The sequence below is a fragment of the Hyperolius riggenbachi genome, chromosome 6, assembly GCF_040937935.1.
Source record: "Hyperolius riggenbachi isolate aHypRig1 chromosome 6, aHypRig1.pri, whole genome shotgun sequence".
NCBI classification, from domain to species: Eukaryota; Metazoa; Chordata; class Amphibia; order Anura; family Hyperoliidae; genus Hyperolius; species Hyperolius riggenbachi.
Window position 1 is genome coordinate 44,799,705 of NC_090651.1, and position 24,638 is coordinate 44,824,342.

The 24,638-nt window shown below is 46.2% G+C and overlaps 1 protein-coding gene across 1 annotated transcript in view; it reads right to left on the reverse strand.

The window, feature by feature from the left end:
- Positions 1-24,638, reverse strand: part of ACADM (acyl-CoA dehydrogenase medium chain) — an 80,788-nt gene that overhangs the window by 36,965 nt on the left and 19,185 nt on the right. The window contains exon 2 of the mRNA XM_068239202.1: positions 2,117-2,219. Within this exon, the coding sequence (XP_068095303.1) occupies positions 2,117-2,219 (103 nt within the window). The remainder of the gene's footprint in view (positions 1-2,116; positions 2,220-24,638) is intronic.

A 24,638-nucleotide genomic window follows, 5' to 3' on the forward strand; every position in this document is an offset into this window, starting at 1 on the left:
ACTCCCCATCAGATAAAAATCTTTGCAAGATGCTGCACACAAAGATGCTGTACACATTCAACAGATCAGTATCTGCAAAAGAGCTGTTCCTGCAAAAGATCCATTCCTGCAAAATGCATTCATAGTCTATGATATCTGCAGATCCCATACACACCTTGTTTAATGGACATTCATCTGCAGATCAGACAATTATCTGCCGATCTGAAGATCCAACCTGGTGGATCTGATCTACAGATAATTGTCCGTTAAACAAGGTGTGTTTGAGATCTGCAGATCTCATAGACTATGAATGCGTTTTGCAGGAATGGATCTTTTGCAGGAACAGATCTTTTGCAGATACTGATCTTTTGCATGTGTACAGCATCTTTGTGTGCAGCATCTTGCAAAGATTTTTATCTGATGGGCAGTTCAGCTCCATAGAATAGACTGTGTAGAGCATGGCTCTCATACTACATGGAAGGGGGTAAAATTGGTCTGTGATCTTTCATTTTCCAAAGACTTTTATCTGACGTGTGAACCCACCTTTAGGAAGTCTTGACCAATGACTCCTTTCTGAATAGGTGCCCGAATTTGAACCCAGGTCTCCTGTGTCAGAGGCAGACCCGGAGCAATTTTAGGTACCTGGAGTCGGTGGTTTCAATAAACTGAGGAGTCGGATGATTTTTAAACCAACTCCACAGCCCTGGTATGAATTAGACAGAAGGGTCGGATTCAGTTCGGGCATACTGAGTTCATCGGAGGCAGCGCAGGGGTAAATAAATGACCGTCCGGGGTTTGGCTATTATGTATCCTAAAGTACTGCTGACCTGGTAGAGATTTACTTTTAAATGATTTAATTACTGGTGCTGTGTGACTTTCACAGCACACAGCACCATCCTTCCCCCTCCAGCACCCCCTGTGGCCCGTTAAAACAACATATTATCAAGAAGGAAGTGACAGTTCTTCCTCCCCGCTGTGCGTACATAACTCCGCCCCCTCCACCTGCCGTTTTAGATCCTTATGTGTTACACTGCACACAGCGCGAAGAGGAGCTGCACTGTGTGTGGGTTCATGTTAATTGAGGTCGGAAGAATTTCCGACCTCAATTATCACAAGTCCACACACAGCACAGTTCCCCTGTGCGCTATGTGCAGTGTAACACATAAGGATCTAAACCAGGGGTCCCCAAACATTTTGGGTCGAGGGCCGAGTCAACATACTTCAGACTGCTGGGGGGCCGGAGTGTACATAAAATGATGTAGAAATCTTTGCGGGCCAGACAGTGAAGCATACACAGGTGACAACCTGCAGTTTAATTGGACAGCAGTGTCACCGACCTGATGTGGAATTTGATTGGAAATCAGCGAATTACTGCTTTCTAGCTTCCATGTGGATGGGTGGGGCCAGCACTATTATTCCATATATTAAATATGTAGCTGACCGCATCTATAAGTAAGACATTTTGTGTGTGGGGGGCCGGTAAAAAAAAAAAGCCTCAGGGGGCCACATTCGGCCCGCGGGCTTTAGTTTGAGGACCACGTCAGGTGGAGGGGGCGGAGTTATGTATGCACAGAGGGGAGGAAGAACTGTCACTTCCTTCCCGATATTATCCGATGCTCTGCCTCAGTCGAAGACTTTGACTGAGCAGAACGGGGGTCTGAGTGGGTACAGCAAGGGGGAGACTGGTGCTGTGTGCTAGTCGCAGCACCAGCAATAAAACAATATTAAAAGTTTAAGGGGAGGGGAAGTTAGGATAAGCAGTACTTTAACCCCACATCAGTGCAGGTTAGAGTTAGGAGTAGGTGGGCAGCATGGGCAGTATAGCGGCAGCCATCGCATTCAGCCACATCTGAGCATGGATGCATTTAAACGCAATATGTGTATTTTTGTTTCTGGCTAACCTGTAAAGCGCACACAAGTGGGGTTACAGACTTAGCCATGTGGGTGCATTAAATAGCTACAAACAGGCTAAACAGTTAATACAAACGGTAGCTGCAGGTAGAAGATCACTACATATTTACAAGTCAGACTTGCTTGGAAACAAAAGATCCCTTCACTTTACTACCCGGAGCGGCTGCCAAATTTTTCACAAATGATAATCATAAGCAGAATGGAGAATCAGATCATGGAAACTCACCGAAGTTGTATCCAGGCTGGGAGGAGGCGGGTGAGGAGGAGCTAGCAGTATGGGTGGCTGTGGACTGGGCTCTCCAGCCTTGCTTAGCAACATGTTGCAGTACCTGCAAAACAAGTATACATTATCCAACACACAACAGAACTTTTGAGAGAATCTAAAGATCAATGCACAGAAAACTAGCGTCAAAATTACATATGACAAAGTTTACCAGTATTTTGGGGGGGGGGGGGGGGGGTGATATGGGCGACCCTCTAGCCATGTCAATGAGTGTGCTCTTTTTGTCTCTGAACTATCCCAATTGTATCTTTTGCTTGGCTGCTAAAAGTCACATAAGTCCAGGGGGTAATACAAAAGCTCTTGTGCTTTTGTCACTAGGGTTGTACAACAGACAAGGGGACACGAACTGCGTATAGAGGAAAAAAGTTTTTGCCTACTATTTAGAAAGGGGGTCCTTCACAGTGAGACTGGTTAAAATCTGGAATATCTTACCTCAGGAAGTAGTTATGGCCAGGGGCTTAACTAGAAATCACTGGGCCTCCCCTGCGAAAATTTCGGGCCTGCTCAGGGCCGTTTTGGGTGGCAGGAGGGGTGCCAGCATGAGGGGACAGCATTGGCCCCCTCATCGGCAGGGAAGGGGGCTCACTCCCCCTCCCTCACCTCGGGCTCTCCCCTCCTGCATTAATAAGTGGCAGCAGCGGTGGCAGGAACACAGGCATACCTCTATGAGATCTACCGCGGAGGTCTGGTTTCTACATGCTACTTCATGTTTATCAGGAAGAGTGGTGCAGGCTGCAGCGCCTATTGTTACGCCACTGGTTATGGCAAACTCTATATTTGCATTTAAAGGGAAACTGAAGAGAGAGGTATATGGAGGCTGCCATGTTTATTTCCTTTTAAGCAATACCAGTTGCCTGGCAGCCCTGCTGATCCTCTGCCTCTAATACTATTAGCCATAGCCCCTGAACAAGCATGCAGCAGATCAGGTGTTTTAGACTTTAAAGTCAGATCTGACAAGACTAGCTGCATGCTTGTTTCTGGTGTTATTCAGATACTACTGCAGAGAAAGAGACCAGCAGGGCTGCCAGGCAACTGGTATTGATTAAAAGGAAAAAAATATGGCAGCCTCCGTATACCTCTTACTTCAGTTCCCCTTTAAAAAGGACTTGGAAGCTTTCCTTTCACTGAAGGGCATTCACAGCTATAATTTTTTAGGTAACTCCTGGGAGAGTTGATCCAAAGATTTATCCGAAAGTCATCTGGAGTCAGGAAGGAATTTTTCCCTTTTAAGGCTAAATAACCCAGGCCTTGTAAAGTTTTTCACTTTCCCCTGGATCAACTAGGCTATGTGCAGGTTCAGGATGGTGGCTTTTTTTCCCTTCTGGTTGAACTTGATGGATGGATGTCTTTTTTCAACCTAACTATGTAACATTGGTTAAATACCGCTGCAGCAAAAAACAGTTACTTGTGTAGCCACAATAAAGCAGTCACAGTATTACTATACTCTACAAATGCACTCCCCGCAGAGCTGCAGGGAATCCACTGAGAATGTTGTGTGCACATTGAACACAAAGGTGTTGTCTATCACCCGTAAACAACATGAATGTGTCACGAAGAATCCCCTCAGGTTTTGTAAGTGGTTTCCACCAGGGCTAGTCTGCATAATTAGAGATGCAAGCTGGTTGGTCGATTTTGCCAGATGCTTGAGTTCCAGATAACTTAGACTCTACTGTTTATCAGAATTCAAACTACATTGTGCATTTATAGAGGTTTACCGTAACAGAGTTTACCGTAACGAGATTGTGCTGTATCAAATCTTGAAAAGGCATGCACAGCTTCAGGTCCCGCACAGTTGGAGCTGCAGTGTTGACCTTTGCTCTACTAACAAGTACAGAGTACATTCCATATGTCTGTATATACACTTATCAGCCAAGACATCATAACCCTCGGCCTAGTATTGTGTAGATTCCCCTCTTGCTGCCATAAGAGGCTCAGACCCATCAGGTCAAGGACTCCACAACACCTCGGAAGGTTGGATCTAGCACCAAAATTAATTTGTGAGGTGGAGCCTCAATAGATTGGACTTGTTTAACCACTTAAGGACCGTGATTACTCTGCAGGATCTGTGCTGCGTGGGCTCTCCAGCCCACAGCACAGATCGTGATTACAGCATGGCGATCAGACTTCCCCCCCCCCTTTTTTCCCCACTAGGGGGATGACCTGCTGGGGGGGGGTCTGATCGCCACTGCTCCGTGTGGCCGAGCGTGGGGGTTCCTCAAAGCTCCCTCCGCAGCGATTTCCGCCCTCTCTGCCCTTCCCTCCCGCTCTCTTCCCCTATGGGCTGCGCAGGATGGATATCCGTCCTGCACTGGATAGGATAGGCTTCAGCCTATCAAATGACGGTGAACCCCGGCTAATCAGAGGCCGGGGATCGCCGATCTAATTCACGGTGCTGCTGCGCAGCAGCGCCGTATTAATGTAAACAGCGGGGATCTCTTCCCCACGTGTTTACATTACGCGTGCGAGCCGCGATCGGCGGCTCGCACACTGTCCACGGAGACAACCTCCGTGAAGTGGCATGGAAAGGCCGCTCGAACGGCCGTTTCCATACAAAACCACAAACGACCGGCGTTAGCTGGTCGTTAAGTGGTTAAGCTCATCCCACAAATGCTGTATTGAATTGAGACTTGAAGTATCTGGAGGCCGAAAGAAAACATTCAGCAGGCCAGGCCACCTTCCTCCATTGCTAGGTGGTCCAGATCTGTGGCCCAAATGCCCATCGTAGGCACTTTCATTGGTGGACAGGAGACAGTGTTGGTCTTCTGACTGTTTTGTGGCCATGAAGCCCAATACACAGCAAGCCGCTGTGCACTGAGGCCTCTTTCTGCAAGGGAGCGGGACTACCCACCAGAACTACACAGGTATCGAATAAATGCAAGGGGGCGGGGTATAGCTACCCACCAGAACCACACAGGTGCCTAATAACTGCAAGGAGGCATGGCAGAGCTGCGCATCAGAACCACACAGGCATCTAATAACTGCAAGGGGGCAGGGTGGAGCTACCCACCAGAACTACACAGCTATCTAATAACTGCAAGGGGGGTGGGGTGTAGCTATGCGCCAGAACAAACAAGTGTCTAATAAGTGCAGTGCGGCCAGCTGATAAAATCTAACTGCCTCTGCAGCAATACTGCAATCACCAACATGCCTAAGCTCCCTTTCAAACAAACATACTACCTGGTTTTCATCCATCTCTACACCCACCACAAAATTCATTTTAAAGGGAACCTGAACTGAGTAAAATTATTTAAAATTAAACACATGATGTACCTGCAAATTAATACACTTATACCCACACTAGAAAATCGGGTGGCCAACGATTGATTGTAGCACCACTCAACCTGAGGAGAGAGCAAGGTAAACACCAAACTCTAGTAACCACAAAAAAGAACCTATTTCTCTTCATGTGCTTGTACAAAATATACTTTATTAGCTGCATACAAAAATTCCCAGCAAGGGTGGTCCTGGACCCTCTCCTTTAAAACCACTAAAACCACCTCTGGTCTATACAATGACACATGCGGTACTCATATTCTATTAATCCCACTGTCGCCGTGACGGTAACTGCCCAATAATGATCGCTCCAGCACAGTCTATGCAAATCACATTGGTCCACCGATCACAGTTTGACAATTGTGGGCCCACCACCGGCGCACACCATGAGGCCTCCTCTCACACTCTCCTAGATGGCCATCAACCCTGCAATCTGGTACCCCGCCGGTACACGTAGTTCCTCAACTCACTCTATCTCCATGGGCTAGTGCTGTCTGTCTAATGTCCCAGCTGTCCACAATAAATGTGTCTCCAGTGAATCTTCACCAGTGTTCCTTCATGCTGGATGTTTCAACTTGACCTGCACCATCATTTGGAAGCTCAGACCCACCGCTACCAGCAAAGCGGCAACCAGGTATGCAGCCTGTGGAGTGTGTGGCTGTGTGGGGGATTCGTTTTTTCACTTACGCTACTGCCACCAGAATTCTCTACTCGTCTTCGCGGGGGAGCATCGCTCAGGGCACATCAAATACCCGACGTCTCCGTCACCCCGCAGCTTGAAGCCGGTGCACCACGTATAGAGTCCCCAGGAGATCCACGGCGTGCGGCGGAGGTTCCGTTTCGCGAGTACTCACATTGTCCAGACCAGAGCCCGCCCGCTGACGCGTTTCGCCCCGCCCACGGGGCTTTTTCAAAGCGTGATGGATCAAACAGTCAGGTAGGCTCTTCCCTTTATTCAGTATACGGCTCCACCTTTAAATTAACTCCCTCGCAGCTGGCTTACTGTGTTTAAACAATACAGCACTTTCCATAGATAGCTTGTTTACATTGCCACACTTATCTTAACCACTCCTACCACAGATAGTCCCTTTATCTGCAAATGTCTGCTGTTCACAGAACAGCTACAAGTCTTAATCCAAGAAATAGATCATATTAATGTCTGTGTTCAATCCTTGAGGAATCTTTGTTCCTAAACGATAGATCCAGCTGGTTTCAATTTTATATAATTCTTTTTCGATATCACCCCCTCTCCTGGGTACTTTCTGTTTTATAATCCCTTTGAAACGTTTACCCGAAGGGTCCTTATTGTGGTATTTTTCAAAATGGAGACCTAGGGGGCTATCTTTTTCCGCCTTCTCTATATTTTTTACATGTTCACCTATCCTTGTTCCCAATCTTCTTTTCGTTTTGCCAACATATAACATTGCATGGGCACGTGATGCAATAAACAATTCTCTCAGAGTTGCAATTGAGGTTATCTCTAATTTCATAAGTCTTTGTCCCTTTGGCATTGGTGAAGGTTTTTGTTCTTTCAACCAGGTTACAAACACAGCAATTCCCACAACTAAACATACCAACTTTTTGGGGAAATCGTCCCAACCATGTCTCCTTCTGTGAACTGTTAAATCAGATCTCACTAATATGTTCTTTAAATTCTGTGCCCTCTTTGCTGTCATATAGGGCCTCTCACCGACTATCCTAGCTATCCTCTGATCTAATAGCAAGACATTCCAGTGTTTTTGTAGCACATTTTGTAGACTATACCAGTGAGACCCATACATTGTCACAAATCTGATTGGATCCTTATCCTTCCCAACCTTCCTGCTCTTTTTCTTAGGGGACCGTCCACTGCGGATCTCATCTCTCCCTTTCTCACCCACCCGCTGAAATTCCTGCTCAACCAATTCACCCGGATAACCCCTCTGTCTCAATCGGTTCCCCAGATCTCGACCCTCTTTTTCAAAATCACTATCCAGTGTACAATTCCTCCTATGTCGATAGAACTGGCCTCTGGGTACTGCTCTTTTTTGGGTATTCAAATGATGACTCTCGTAGTGCAGCAGTGTATTTCCTGCCGTGGGTTTTCTATACGTCGTTGTAACAAATCGCTCACCCTCCCTACGGATCCTCAAATCCAAAAATGTCAATTCATTTTCATCCACCTCAAATGTGAATTTTAGATTTCTCTCGTTCTCCCCCAACTCTGACATAAATTGGCACAACTGATCTCTTGTCCCCCGCCAGACCAGGAGCACCTCGTCTATGAACCTCAGCCATAAGCGCACGTGACGCTGGAAGAGGACCATAGGGTACACGTCCTGCCACTCCCACAGCCCCAGATGGAGGCAAGCGTAGGCCGGGGCGTAGGACACCCCCATCGACGCGCCCCTGGTCTGGCGGTAGAACCGGCCATCAAACACAAAACAATTGTATTTCAATACACATTCCAGGGCTTCAATCAAAAACTCGTTGTGTAGCGGGGAATCTGGGTAATGTTCCCTCAAGAAAAACGCTGTGGCTGCCATCCCCACTTCATGGGGTATGGACGTATACAGGCCCTCCACATCCACACTCACAATAAGATCCTCCACACAAGTTGGGAAACCCTTCAGTACCCCCAACACATCACTTGTATCTCTGATGAACGAGGGCAAAACCTCCACCATCGGTTTTAATTTTTCATCGAGATATTTGCCCAATCTTTCCAAAGGGCCATCAATGCCCGATACTATCGGGCGGCCCGGAGGGTGATCCCTATCCTTGTGTATCTTTGGAATGGTGTAGAATATGGGGGCCCTAAAGGTATTAACATTACAAAATTCAGCCTCATTTCTTGTGAGAACCCCCAGTTCTTTTCCCCTATCTACCAACAAATTGACTTTGGTCTTAATTGCCAAAAACGGATTCTCCTTTAGTCTCAGGTAAGTTTTACTGTCTCCTAGGAGTCTCAAGCATTCTCCCTTGTATTGCTCAGTGGAAAGGATAACCACATTTCCTCCTTTGTCACTACTACGAATGATGATATCATCCCGTTCCTTCAAAAATTTCAAGGCCTGTCTTTCCCCAGGGGTGAGATTATCTTTAGAGGACTTTTTCGGGGTCCATTCTATTTTTTCCAGATCTCTTTGTACTAAATCCCTAAAGGCTTTTAGTTTGTGATTTAATTGGGGCATAAATCTAGATTTCTTACGTACCCTTAGAGGAGCTGGGTTCAGGAGCTGGAGGCCGTCACTGATGTCCTCCTCAACTCTTCCTTCATCAAGTAGCATCTCCAAGTCTCTCAAAGAATTCCTTTCTTCCACTGACAGTTGTCCTACCACACCTGTGGCTTCTAACTCAGTAATCATATTTTCCTTATCCCCTTCCGTTTTCTCAAACAAGAGTTTCAAAGCTACTCTTCTCAGAAAAAACGTGTGGTCTTTGAATACCTCAAACTCATCACCCCCTGAATATGGGGCAAATGAAAGGCCCCTTCCCGATAAGCTATAACAATTCTCATCCAACGTCAGATTAGTCAGGTTGATTACGTTATTTAACATTTCATCATTTATTTCTGACCCCTGACTGGTTGAACCCTCTTCTCCACCTTCTTCTGACTGTCCTTTTGTACCTTTAGGTTGCCTTTCCTTGTCACCCCTAACTCCTTCTCTATGTCTTCTATGTCCCCGTCTCCTTTTTCGTCCTCTTCCTGATCTAAAAAAACCACCCCACTCTTACCCCCTCCCTCTTCCTCTTCACCACCCCTCTTTCCCCTATTCCACTGTCTACTTCTAGATCTACTTCTAGGTCTCCCCCTCTGACAATCAAAAAACTCACCTTCATCCAATGATTTGACGTATTCCTGGAATTTCTGTAATTTTTCTTTTTTAATTTTGGTCTGCTGTCTCTCGACTTCCCCTTTAAGTTGTTTATTCAACTTCTCAAATTTAGGATGTTTCTGGAAGGTGTCCAGTTCACCCTTACTCAATTCAATTTCTTCCCCCAGCTCCTCTAATTGGATCTGTTCCTCCTCAATGATCATATTCATCGTAGTAATCCCTCTCTTTATACATTCCTACTTCCACACTTTGATAAAGCGCTCTGTATGCAAATGATCTGTTGGGACTATCCGCTCCCGTAGGCCCCATGGGACCACTCGCTCCTTCACATAGAACTTCAGTGTGGAAATGTCCCACTTTCTCCTTAATGATTTTAATAATAATTTCTTATGTTCCCTAAATAGGGGATCAATATTTTCTTCTACTTCATTCCCCACACCCGTTTCTTTAACTGCTCCCTGAAAAGCCCCATTAATATCTTCCTCTATTTCTGTGGAAATTACGTATGCCATACTGAATCTTCTAACACAGACCCCCCTGCCTGGGCAGGAACCCTATAATGACTATAAAATGACCAAGCCGGGTTCAGATTCAAACCACACTTGCTGTAAGGTATGCTGCTGATTCCTCCAATTAATGAGGATTTTATTCGTGTCCAACCCGAAAAATAATAACTCTTATACCCACACTAGAAAATCGGGTGGCCAAGGATTGATTGTAGCACCACTCAACCTGAGGAGAGATCAAGGTAAACACCAAACTCTAGTAACCACAAAAAAGAACCTATTTCTCTTCATGTGCTTGTACAAAATATACTTTATTAGCGGCATACAAAAATTCCCAGCAAGGGTGGTCCTGGACCCTCCCCTTTAAAACCACTAAAACCACCTCTGGTCTATACAATGACATATGCGGTACTCGTATTCGATTAATCCCACTGTCGCCGTGACGTTTAGGAACAAAGATTCCTCAAGGATTGAACACAGACATTAATATGATCTATTTCTTGGATTAAGACTTGCAGCTGTTCTGTGAACAGCAGACATTTGCAGATAAAGGGACTATCTGTGGTAGGAGTGGTTAAGATAAGTGTGGCAATGCAAACAAGCTATCTATGGAAAGTGCTGTATCGTTTAAACACAGTAAGCCAGCTGCGAGGGAGTTAATTTAAAGGTGGAGCCGTATACTGAATAAAGGGAAGAGCCTACCTGACTGTTTGATCCATCACGCTTTGAAAAAGCCCAGTGGGCGGGGCGAAACACATCAGCGGGCGGGCTCTGGTCTGGACAATGTGAGTACTCACGAAACGGAACCTCCGCCGCACGCCGTGGATCTCCTGGGGACTCTATACGTGGTGCACCGGCTTCAAGTTGCGGGGTGACAGAGACGTCGGGTATTTGATGTGCCCTGAGCGATGCTCCCCCGCGAAGACGAGTAGAGAATCCTGGTGGCAGTAGCGTAAGTGAAAAAACGAATCCCCCACACAGCCACACACTCCACAAGCTGCATACCTGGTTGCCGCTTTGCTGGTAGCGGTGGGTCTGAGCTTCCAAATGATGGTGCAGGTCAAGTTGAAACATCCAGCATGAAGGAACACTGGTGAAGATTCACTGGAGACACATTTTTTGTACAAGCACATGAAGAGAAATGGGTTCTTTTTTGTGGTTACTGCAAATTAATACAGTAGAATTCCTTTTTTTTATAAACTCCGAAGGGACCAGGAAAAGTGGTTTACTATACCAGAATTGGCCATACATTGTATATTTATGAAGACACATTTGTTGGGACCTGAGGACTGAGTTTACTATATCCAGAGGTTTACTATATCGAGATTAAACTGTATTACATACTTACCTCGTCATCAGTTCCCCTCAGAAGCTCACCATTTTCTTCTTACAGCGATCCCTTCCAGTTCTGACAAGATTTAGTCATATTTGGCTCTCCGGAAGCAGAAAGCCTTAAAGGGAACCTTAACTGAACGGGGGGTAAAGAGTTTTACTTACCTGGGGCTATTACCAGCCCCATGCAGCAGTCCTGTGCCCTCGGCGCCGCTCTGGAATCCTCTGGTCCCCCGCTGTCACTTAGTTTCGTTTTTGACGACTCACCAGTCGCCGGCCTCCATGCGTATTATTGGACGATTTCACCAATGCAATTAGCGCTATTGCGGACACATTCCGCACGCGTAGATATGCGGCAACGCGTATTTTTGTACGCGTTGCGGTCCGCAATAGCGCTAATTGCATTGGTGAATGCGTCCAATAATATGCATGGCGGCCGGCGACTGGTGAGTCGTCAAAAACGAAACTAAGTGACAGCGGGGGACCAGAGGATTCCAGAGCGGCGCCGAGGGCACAGGACTGCTGCAGGGGGCTGGTAGATGCCCCAGGTAAGTAAAACTCTTTACCCCCGTTCAGTTAAGGTTCCCTTTAAGGGCCCGTTTCCACTTGCGAAGTGATGCGAGTGTGGCTACGCAGCCGCATCGCATCACTTCCGCCGCCGGCCGCATCACTTCCGCATCTCCGATGCGGAAGTGTATTGGGGAGATGGGACACAGCTGCGGCCGTGTGAAAATCTGCAGCAGGCTGCAGATTATCGGACCGCTCCACGCCGCACAACATACATGCAGTGGAAACTATTCCACTGGCGTGCATGTGTTTCAGCACACCTGCAGTGCGATGCGGCTATGTAGCCGCATCGCACCGCTCCTAGTGGAAACAAAAGAGCCCTTTTACATATTGCATTGGTATGTGTTTTTTTTTCCAGTCCACAACTGAAAAATCTTTCAGTTAAAATGCATATAGTTGGAACTGAGCCATAGGGAAACATGACATTACTTTTAAAATCAGTTGTCTGTTAGTTATAACTGAGAGCAATTAAATATCCTTAAGGAGACACTGAAGCAAAAAAAAAATTATGATATTATGATTTGTATGTGTAGTACAGCTAAGAAATAAAACATTAAGATCAGATACATCAGTCTAGAGTTGAGCTGAAATTTTCAAAATTTCGCGTTACTATAATTACGCATGCGAAATTTGCTATTACGATGCGAAATTATGGTAGCGTAATTGCCATTAAAATCGTAATTGAAAATACCGTAAGCGTAATTTTCAACGCGTAATTTCGCATTTCGTTCATACCGTAATTTCGCGTTAAACCATGACGTAATTTCGCGTTAAACCATAACGTAATTTCGCGTTAAACCATAACGTAATTTCGCGTTAACCATAACGTAATTTCGCATTTTTTCATAATTTCGCGAATTTCGTAATTACTTGTTAGCTATAAATAGAAATACGTTGTAATTTTGAAAATGAAAGTAATTTCGTTTATAATAGTAATTACTATACACAGGAAAGTGTCTGGGTATTGGAGATTGTCCAATCATATTACAGGCTTCTTTTGAGATACATTCTAAACAACCAATTGTAGTTTGACCCACCCTCCTAGCATATAATCTGGCAGCCATGTTAGTTTCACTTTGTGGGTTGTTGTTTCTTTAGGAGAAGGAGTGAGAGAGAGCACATTGCAGAACTCATATACACCATTTCTTTGCCTTTTCTTGCATTTTGTTTTATTTTAGTCATTGCTATAGACTGTGAGGAAGTTTATTTGTTTATTTAACTATTTTAGGGCATTATTCAGACTGGGATTTTTTTTGTTTCAGTGTTTATCAGCTATTTCAGACAGATAGAGACCCAGTAGTAGGCTCTGTCTGTGTTCATCAACAGCCAGTGATATATATATCTGTCTGTTTTTATCTTTAAGTACTTGTTTTAAGTGTCAGTAACAGGCAGACACGACATAACCCCTGTATGTAAGTTCTGTTTTTTCCACTGAGCCAGTGGAAGTTATTTGGATTTATTTTCCTAATTTTCGTTTTTTGTACTTTTTAAATTGTTTTATTTAATTTAATTTTGCTAGTTTTATTTTTTTCCAACAATTTCTATTGTACTGTTGCCCATCCCCTACAATAAAGTTCTATCTGTGTTACTACTCCCCAAAACTTTAGTAACATGTCTGGAAGACGTGGTGATCGTGGCATAAGCAGGGGAAGTACTGCTAGAAGATTTCTGTTCGGTGATTTGTCAGGCAGGGATCAGCCAGCCTCAGGCAGGGGACACTCCACATCAAATGTGGGACAATCAGTGAGAGGCAGGGGAGGGTCTGATACAGGCAAGGTACAATCTGCACGAGCCAGGGGACAGTCCACAGCAGGCAGGGTTACATCATCAGCAGGTAGAGTCGGCTCAGCTGCAGCAGGTGCTGGCCACTCAGCATCAGGCAGTTTTGTATTTGTGGGTGGTGGAGCACTCCTCTAGAAGATCAAGCTTGATGTGCCACGGCGTTTCTGGCAACACTCCAGAATCTTGAGCAGTAGGTAGAGAGATGAAGCCGGCACCATCAATAGTATTAATGCTCTTTTAATGGATGAAAAACATGCTGACAGTCAATATGCGACGTTTCAAGGCCCGCAGCCTCTTTCTCAAGCTAGACTGTGCATGACAAAATGTACAATGTATAATCAGCTTTATATACTCACAACATGTATTCAAGGCAGCCAATCTGGTTTGCGCACACAAACAACAACCAATAGGAACAGGTCCTACCTAGTGGACCTGATAGAGAACTCTGTTGCTGCCTACCTGATAGGGACGTTTGAAGTGGTGTCCCTCCCCTCCAACATAACGCCTATCTCCGCAAGAGCAGGATCGCTTCGCAATGCCGGGCTGTTGAGCGGAAGTCCGTTCCCATAGGCCACGCCCCCGGCGGACCACATGGGGAACCTGCCGCACTACGTAGAGGAGAAGGCGGCGGGATGCCGCCCACTCCCCTTCTGCCCGGCAACATGTGACGCGAGCGGGAAAACCCGCTCATTCGTCACAGGAATGTAAATAAGGAAGCGTGCTGTCTGCTCCTGACAGAGAGCATAGCGTGGGTCCGTGACCTAGCAACGGACCTCTTGCGTGCTGTATCATATATTACAATACATATAAATGGTGCTATCTATCCATCGAGGCAAACAACAGACCCATTGGTATATATAGTGACCCACATTAAGGGCAACTTCCTACTTATAGATTATGGTGTCAGTAATTAAATGTCAGGACTATAGAAAGGGGATACGGTAAACGCAGGAGACCAGGAGGAAAAAAAAAGGGGGGGAAAAAGGGGGGAAAAAAACGGGAGGAAAAAGGAAGACAAACAGACACTAAAAGTCATCATGAGGAGGAAAGAGAGAGAGAGGAGGACATACGCCGGGCAGGATACCCACCGCTTCTATACAACTAAAAATAGATACAATAATAATAATGATAATAATAATTAATAGAGGAGGCTGGACAGCATGGAACGGGGGAACCATCAAATAAAGGGTACAAGATCTAATTCTCTATTTAAACCCCTCGGTTCCATGGTGTCTAGTCTCTTGATCCAATGGGCCTCCCTCCATAGCAGCCTCCTCTCCCTATCTCCCCCCCTCCTCAACGGCTGAACCTGCTCTATAATTTGGAATTTAAGTTGGCTAACGTGATGATTTGCTGCCACAAAGTGGTAGGGGACAGCCTGATCAACCAGTTTTTCTCTTATAGCATACTTATGTGAAGATAACCTTTTCTTCAATTTTTGCGTGGTCTGACCAACGTATAATAGTCCACAAGGACACTTCAGAATATAGACCACATATGCGGTATCACAAGTAAAGTAGCCATTGATCCTAAATTGTCTTCCCGTGTGTGGGTGGCTAATAAATTCTCCCCTAGTCACCGAGCTACAGTGCACACAGTTGAGGCATGGGAAAGTTCCCTTTCTAGTTGAATCAGATCTGCCCCCTTCAGCGTGTCCCATGTCTGCATGGACCAAACGGTCTCTTAAATTTGGTGCTCTTTTGTAAGACACCAACGGAGGACGCTGAAAAAAGGGTATTTCTGGGAAGCTATCGGTCAAAAGATACCAATGTCTCCTAATAATTTTGGAGATATCCTCACTCTGTGTACTGTATCTCGTGACAAAGGGGACGCGGTCCCCTGTATTTCTGTTTCGTCTACGTCTCCCCTCCAAACCTTGATATAGTCTGTCATGTGCTGTTTGTAAAACCTCAGTGGGATAACCGCGATTAAGAAATCTACCAGTCATCTGTGATATCCTCTGCTGTCTGGTCAGACAGCAGAGGATATCACAGATGACTGGTAGATTTCTTAAGGAGGGGAGACGCACTACGTAGAGGACTGCCGCTCAACAGCCCGGCATTGCGAAGCGATCCTGCTCTTGCGGAGATAGGCGTTATGTTGGAGGGGAGGGACACCACTTCAAACGTCCCTATCAGGTAGGCAGCAACAGAGTTCTCTATCAGGTCCACTAGGTAGGACCTGTTCCTATTGGTTGTTGTTTGTGTGCGCAAACCAGATTGGCTGCCTTGAATACATGTTGTGAGTATATAAAGCTGATTATACATTGTACATTTTGTCATGCACAGTCTAGCTTGAGAAAGAGGCTGCGGGCCTTGAAACGTCGCATATTGACTGTCAGCATGTTTTTCATCCATTAAAAGAGCATTAATACTATTGATGGTGCCGGCTTCATCTCTCTACCTTCAGCATCAGGCAGTTGTGATGAACCACCAAAAAGAGGCTTAAACCTAATGCGGTCCTTTTTATCTTCAAAGGCACCACAGCGCATTGGTGAAAGACAGGCTGATGAAATTGTGGCCTGGGTGACAAGGGACACTAGTAGCCAGTCCCCTAATGACGATTTACCTAGCAGCTGCAGTACCATGAGTAGCACACCCATGCCTGCTCAAAAAGCTGGCCCCAAAACTCCTGTACCTGAGGAGTCTGCACTGTTATTTGATGACCATATTTCCAACCTTGTGGATGAAGCTCTTCAGCAGGCAGACATAAATCTGCCTGATGGCCAGAGTTTACTGGAGGTTGATGTTGAGGAGAATGCTAACCTTGACATCACGCATGCAGTCGTAGCAGGTGATAATGAGAGCATAGCGTGCAAACCCAATAATCCATTGCAGCTGTCAAGGGAGCAAAATGTCAACCCGGTGGAAGTCTCCCCGCAACAAGTTCCTGCCTTTGGTGTTCATGATGAGGGGGTGGGTTTTGAAGAGGGAGACATTGATGATGAGGTCTTGGATCCAAATTATTCTCCTGACTGTGATGCCAGTTCTGATGAATCCAATCGGCAGAGGGTGCATCAGCGTATTATGGTGTCTCAGCCTAGTGCCCACACGGTCTCCTCTGGTAGTGTAGGTGCAGCAAACAGTAGGCAGCAGCCGCAGACAGAGCCTTCATCTGAAGGCACCCTCTCCCATACTGGAGAGCCTGGGACTGTAACCTCATTAAAAAAACCTTCACAGAAGAAATCACCAATTTGGAAATATTTTACCGTCTCAAACGTTGATCCTCTGATTGTCATTTGTACTATTCCAGGGTGCGGTGTCAGGATGCGCAGAGGGAAAAAATTGTCAAACGTGGGAACAGGTGCACAACTCTCCCACCTAAACAACTACCACAAGAGGCAGTATAACCTTATCCAAGAAGTTCTAGAGGGCAGAAAAAGCAAAGAGAGTAATACTGTACAGTCCCATTCGCCGACGCCTTCCCTTTCTTCTCCAGCGTCTGACATTGTCCCGCCTCTTCCAACTAGGTTTCCCTCTGCAACACAGTTAGGTGACAGAGGCCAGACCACATCCTTCTCCATTGCACGATCCTCATCATCTCGCAGCACTCAGCCCTTGATCAGCGAGGTAATGCGACCGACAAGGCCACCACTTCCCTCCAATCGTAGAATCCGTAGGCTAAATGGCCTATTGGCACAGGCTTTGGCCCAGCAGCTGCTGCCCTACTCTATTGTGGAGGAGGGGTCCGCTATTCGCCAATTACTTGAGTATGGAATACCAGAATGGCGGATCCCAAGTCGCCATTATTTTTCTAAGACCGGGGTCCCTGCTCTGTATCAACACACGCTGGAGAATGTTAACCTGTCACTTGATCATTCAATAGGTGACAGGGTACATTTCACCATGGATGGATGGAGCAGCAGCCACGGGCAGGGACATTACCTCTCATTCACTGCGCATTGGGTCACCCTCCATAATCAGGAGGAGGGTTCCGGTCCTGGGCCTGTCAGTGATCTGGTTTCACCACCTCGTGGTGTCAAGGGGAACAGTTGTGCATTTCCCTGTGCCAATGTCTCTACTGGTACTGTAACCCCCACCCCCGCTAAGCGAGCACGCTGTTACACCAATGTGGCTCACCGACGCTGTCAGGCGGTGCTCCAGCTTGTGAGTGTTGGGGAACACAGACTTACTGCAGTCAACATCCTTTCCATGCTACAGCAACAGGTGCAGAAGTGGCTAACCCCACGAAGACTGCAGATTGGTCACGTCGTTTGTGACAATGCTGCAAACCTGCAGGCTGCCCTTCGAAATGGCAATATCACTCATGTGCCTTGTTTTGCACATGTACTTAACCTAGTGGTTCAGCGATTCTTGCGATCCTACCCAGGCCTGAGTGATTTGGTAAAGACTGCAAGGAGTATCGCTCTTCATTTCAAAAATTCCTCAGTTGCCAACACATTGTTCACTCAATTGCAGCGGCGCCATGGCCTGCCCCCCCACAGGCTCATGGTAGATAGTCCAACAAGGTGGAACTCCACCCTCCACATGCTGGAGAGGTTATGGGAGCAGAAAAAAGTAGTAACTGAGTATATCCTGGAGCAAAGCACCCAGAGATCAGGTGCAAGTGCAACACTCAGATACATCACTAGGGAAGAGTGGCATATGATCCATCAGTTCTGCTATGTTTTGGCTCCATTCCATCAGGCTACTCTGATAGTGAGCAGTGAGCAAGTCAGTATTAGTGATGTGCTCCCTCGTGTTCATTCTGGATGAGTCACTCACTAGCCTGTTGACAGCTGGAGAGGATGCCCTTGCTGCGATGGAGCAACAACACTCACTCCAAAGCAGCCAGTCTCAGCCACAGGTGGAGGATGAGGATGTAGATGTTGTGGAGGATTTCCTGGAGGTGCCTGAGCATGATGAGGAGGGAGAGCAGAGTAGTGCGTCATCTCTGGTTCATGGTTGGGGTGAAACTGTAATGCAAGATGAACATCAGGATGATTTTACAGTTTTAAGTACACGTGGGGAGGAGGATGTGGAGGAGCAGGCTCTGGTCTTCCCAATGGCTGGTCACATGATAAGATGCTTCCAAAGGGACCCCTGGATACGCAATATTAAGGAGAGGGAAGAGTATTGGTTGGCCACCCTCTTAGACCCGCGCTGCAAGGGTAAGCTTGTTCAATTCATTCCTTCCAGCCGGCAGGAGGAGAGGATGGGTGAGCTACAGCAGGCCCTCGTCCAGCGTCTGTTAGCGGCTTTTCCAATGCCTCAAAGCCCAGATATCCTCACTCATCCCACACAGCAGGTGTCTGTGCCAAGCAGAGCTAGTAGACCAGGAGACCTGTTTGGTGCCATGAGGCAATTTTATGGTTCAGATCAGCCTGCTGCAGCAGCAGCAGTACCAGGAAGTCAGGAGCAGCGGCTTCATCGTATGGTTGCTGACTATATGGGGTCACTCAGTGCACCAGAGAGCATGCGCACAGAGGACCCCATGGAGTATTGGGCCGCCAGACTTGATACCTCTCGTGAGCTGGCTCAGTATGCCCTTGAACTCCTTTCATGCCCACCTTCCAGTGTCATATCAGAGCGGACATTCAGTGCGGCAGGCGGTGTGGTCACGAATAAGCGATCCCGTTTGTCCACGGATTCGGTGAACAGACTAACATTTCTAAAAATGAACCAGTCCTGGATTGCCAGTGACTACTTGGGTCCTCCTGTCATATCAAGGGACAGAATGGGTGCACATTAAGTTCCCTCTCCATCGCTAGTCCTGTTTTTATTCTTAGCAGTGTTCCCACCATTAGGAAGCTCGTGGAAAAAAAAAAATTTTTGCCAAAAAACTGTTGATCTTAATAATGGTGTTGTCATCACCATATACATATACCAAAAAGCAGCGTTGGTTCGTCACAGCGGTGTTCCCACCATCAGGATTCACTGCCCCCCCACCACCACCACCACATAAACCATAACTATAGCCTGTTGCTGTCATTCATCTCAGTGTTACCACCATCAGGGTGCTCTGCTGAATACAATTTTATACAAAAACCTGCTGCTGTCTTTCATATTAGTATTTTGTTGCTACTCCCCTCTCATTGCTAAGATTTTTTTTTTTTCACACTTTTGACAGAAATGTCCTGGGAATGAGGGTGATGGTCTATGTCTAGGCTGAGCCGCTGCTCCCCTCTTTTGCTAAGATAATTAGTTTGTTAAATGAGTCCAGAAATGTCATTAGAATGAGGGTGATGGTGTAGGCTGAGCCGCTACATCCCACTGTTGTTTCTGACTGTTTTTTTCCCCATATATCCGGTTTGAAGTTGTTTATTAAGCACATAGAATCAAAAAAATAAAGTTATAAAAAAAAAAAAAAACGTATCAAAAATAAATAAATAAAAAAAAAAACTGGGCATAGCTGCTACCTCCACGTGGTGCCTGGTGGAAACGGCGAAAGCTGGCAAAATGCAGTATCAAAATACAGCAAAATTTTCCAATTGTGTCAGGAGAAAAATGTGTCTATACAATGTCTGTAACGTATGTAGTCATGTATCATGTATAACATACCATATCGCCGTAGACGGCTGAAGGGGACAACAAATATTTTTCTGCCCAGGTCAACCTCCACGACCCTAGAGCCGCCCACGCTGTACATTTTGTACTCCGATATTTCTTCACATCGATTTCACCACCATCAGGGTGCTGTGTTTTAAAGAATGTTATCCAAAAAACTGCTGCTTATTGGTTGAGATGATGTGTGGCCAGCCATGGTTTTTGTAATATTGTATTTAAACATGGTCATTCAGTGATTCAGTGCCTGTTATAGTATGTAGCTGGTGCTGTGCTGCTGGGTGTGGTCTCATTATCTTTTCTTGTTGCTGAACCTTGCCTGTACTTTTACTACCTTTGAGGCTGCATGTATTGATCTCAGAATTGCCTTTACCTATCCTGTGATTGACCCCTTGTGTACTGCAATACCTCACCTGTGTATGACCCTGAATTCTTATTGGTTTGGCCCAGTCTTACGATTTTGTACCTAAATTACCTGATGTACTGTGTATGCCCCTGGCCATGTTTGTGACCTTTCCTGACAATTTATCCCCGGATTCTGTGGTTTTCCTTGTCCTTCAACCTATCAGCCTTTGCACATTACACAGTAATATATATTTGAAACCTTGAAATTATCATAAAAAATATCTTGTGTTATCCTCAGAGGGTTAAAGGACAACGGTAGTGAGAGGTATATGGAGGCTGCCATATTTATTTCCTTTTAAGCAATACCAGTTGCCTGGCAGCCCTGTTGATCCTCTGCCTCTAATACTTTTAGCCATAGACCCTGAAAAAGCATGCAGCAGATCAGGGGTTTCTGATATTCCTTTTAGATTTTTTTACAAGATTAGTCGCATGCTTGATTCAGTTTTGATTCTGATACTACTGCAGCCAAATAGACCAGCAGGGCTGCCAGGCAACAGGTTTTGTTTTAAAGAAATACATTTATCAGCCTCCATATACCTCACTACAGTTGTCCTTTAAGCATGGTCGCTGTGTCCAAGGCGATGTTCCTATCTGCCTCTGGAATTTTTTTTATTTGTACACTGCCTGCTTCTCCTGCATTATGGTGGTGATGGTCACTCGGACCGAGTCGATGCTTCCCCCCCCCCCCCCCACCGTTAGTTTATGCGATATATGTAGCACTGCCTCATCTCCACTTCAAATAACAAAAAGAGGATGATATTTGCACGCGCTCACCAAAATTGGACAGTTGAAGACTTGAAAAGTGTTACCTGGTCTGATGAGCCTCCACAGAGTCAGAATGTGGCGTAAACACAATGAGAACATGGATCCATCATGCCTTGTTAACACTATGCACACTGTTGTTGGTGGTGTAATGGTGTTGGGGATGTTCTCTTGGCACAGTTTCGGCACATTAGTGCCAAATGGGCATAGTTTCAATGCCACAGGCTACATGAGCATTGTTTCTGACCATGTTCATCCCTTCATGACCACCATGTAGCCATCCTCTGATGGCTGCTTCCAGCAGGATAATGCAACATGTCACAAAGCTTGAGCCTAGGTTCACAGTAGTCAGTTGCTTTACTCATGCCTTATAATGACTGTGAACTGCAATGGAGACTAGACATAGACTTAAATACAAAGCCAGCATGCAGCAAGTTAGAATTACGCGATCCATTACTGTGCACAGGCCCATAGAACTGTATGCGCAGTGAGTTGACATGCAGAATTATTCTGCAATGCAACTGATCACTGTGAACAAGGCCTCAGTCATTTGAAATTGGTTTATTGAACATGACAATGAGTTTATTGTACTAAAATGGCCCCCACAGTCACCAGATGCCAACCCAACAGAGCATCTTTGGGATGTGATGGAACGGGAGCTTCGTGCCCTGGATGTGCATCCCACAAATCTCCATCCACTGCAAAATGCTATCCTATCAATATGGGCCGACATTTCTAAAGAATGCTTTCAGCACCTTGTTGAATCAATGCCACGTAGAATGAAATCAGTTCTGAAGGCGAAAGGGGGTCAAACACTGTATTACTATGGTGCTCCTAATAATCCTTTAGTTAAATGTATAGTGAGAAGTGAGATCGTCCTATTCTGCTCTAAAAGATACACAAGAGTATAGTAACCTTTACACAAAAAAAACATTTATTTGTTACAGCTGATGCCATATTGCTAACATAGCATCTCCAGTGAACATTTTACTGTTGGCAGGTGATGTAGCTGCTGCATGGTTTTTTTTTGCTGTTGGAAACAGCTGAAAAGTGCTATTTCCCACAATGCAGCCAGGTTCACAGACAGTAAACTGCCCAAAAAAAAAAAAGGACTTTTCTTGTGGGAGGGGTTTCTTGTGGGAGGGGTATCACCACAATATCAGCCATACAGCGCCCCCTGATGTTCATGTAAAAGGGGGTATCAGCTACTGATTGGGATGAAGTTCAATTCTTAGAAAAAGAAAAAAAACCACTATTTACAATACAACAACAAAAAAAAAATGTAAATAAAAATTAGGCGTCAGGTTTCCCACCGACGCCCATCAGCCGTGCAATCAGTTCCTCGTGCCGGGCGGACCTTTCCCGCAGCTCGAGGACCTGCTTCTGGAGGATGGGGATCGCCCGGACCTTCCTCTTGAGCCTCCTCAGCTCTGCTGTCACCTTGAGGTGAGTGGCTAGAGAAACTGTAGAAAAAAATGGGGAAAATAGGTTAACCAGTTGGTATACAATGATTATACTTTTTATATGAAACAATGCCACCACTAATAAATGTAGTTAATCATGTGATTGATATTATGTGTTTGGTTTGGTTTCTTTGGGGAAGAAAAAAGAACCTATAATGCATAGCTTACACAATAACATTTAGTGCCCATTGCCACTATCGAAGTGATGCTGATGCAGCTATCTCGTCTTATGAAATCACTTCTGCTTGCCTTCGCATCACTTCTGCATCTCCCGATAGAGGAGAGGGGACACGTGTACAGGTGGATGCAGTTGTGCGAGAATCTGTAGCATGCTGCACATTCTTGGATCACTGCGCCGTTCGGCATAAACCCACATGCAATGGAAACTGTTCCATTACCGTGCATTGGTTTCCGGACAGCCGCGGTGGTATGCGGCTATGTAGCCGCATCGCACGTAATGGAAACAGGACCTGACTTCAGTTAACCTAATATGGGATATTAATTATAAAGTTTAAGATTTTTACCATATCGGCCTGATGTCCGTCTCACTTGACACTGGCTATGGTGAGAAGGCCCTGGAGAGGAAGACCAGGAGGAGCTGGGCCTGGCCACTCTTCGGCGCTGCTGGCGCTGAGGCTGTGCAGGGGGGGGTCGAGCATTTCCAGCTGTAATTGAAAATAATACATAATATATTGTGAAACATATACAGTATGTCATAAAATGGATACAAAGGATTAACTTTTTAGTCTAAATACAAATATTTTTATTAGTATTTAAAAAAATGATTAGAAAAGACTCTACTTCATTTAAAGTGATCATTAAACAGAGTCTGAAGCAAGGGGGGGAAAAAAAACAAAAAAACGCACTTTTTGTCTTATATATAGCAGGGGCATGTGTGCCCCTGCTAAACCGCCGCTATCCGGCCGCTGAACAGGGGTCTCTTACCTCCCAAATCCCCTCCGTTCTGCCCGGGGATCACTTACTGGTGAGGCAGGGCTAACGGCTATAGCCCTGCCTCTCAGTGCATCTATCAGCGCTGACCACCGCCTCTGCCCACCCCTCTCACTGTGCCTTCACTGAGAGGGGCGGGGAGAGGCGGAGATCCGCCGCCTTATAGAAGCGCTAAAAGGCAGGGCTGCGGCCATTAGCCCTGCCTCCAGCAGCAGCAAAATCCACGACCAAGAAAGTAGTGGGTTTTGCAGGGGGGGGGGGGGGATTTGGGGGATAAGGGACCCCCGTTCAGCGGCGGTTTAGCAGGGGCACACATGCCCCTGCTATATATAAGAGAAAAAGTGAGATTTTTTTCCTCCCTTCAGAGTCTCTTCAAATGTGAACCCCCCCCCCAAAAAAAAGAGTCACATACCTGGGGCTTTTACCAGCCCCCTTAAAACACCCTGTGCCTGTGCAGGACAGAGACAGGAGCAAGGATGCACGGTGGCTCGAAAAACAAAACTCAGCCATAGCAGTGGACCAAATGATCATTAACCACCCTGGTGTTCTATTAAGATCGCCAGGGCAGCTGCGGGAGGGTTTTTTTTAATTAAAAAAAAACTATTTCATGCAGCCAACTGAAAGTTGGCTGCATGAAAGCCCACTAGAGGGCGCTCCTATCCCATATTTCTGATCGCCTCCGGCGATCCGCAGTAACAAGGAAGGCCGCAATGAGCGGCCTTCCTTGTTTCGTTTTGCTCGTCGCCATGGCGACGAGCGGAGTGACGTCATGGACGTCAGCCGACGTCCTGACGTCAGCCGCCTCCGATCCAGCCCTCAGCGCTGGCCGGAACTGTTTGTTCCGGCTGCGCAGGGCTCGGGCGGCTGGGGGGACCCTCTGCGGCGGCGATCAGGTAGCACACGCGGCTGGCAAAGTGCCGGCTGCGTGTGCTGCTTTTTACGGGGAGCAAATCGGCCCAGCAGGGCCTGAGCGGCAGCCATCGGCGGTAATGGACGAGCTGAGCTCGTCCATACCGCTAAGGTGGTTAAGTACAGGACGTCTTCAAGAGATTGGTAGAAGCACCAGTTAAGTGACTTTTTTTTTTGGGGGGGGGGGGGTCAGA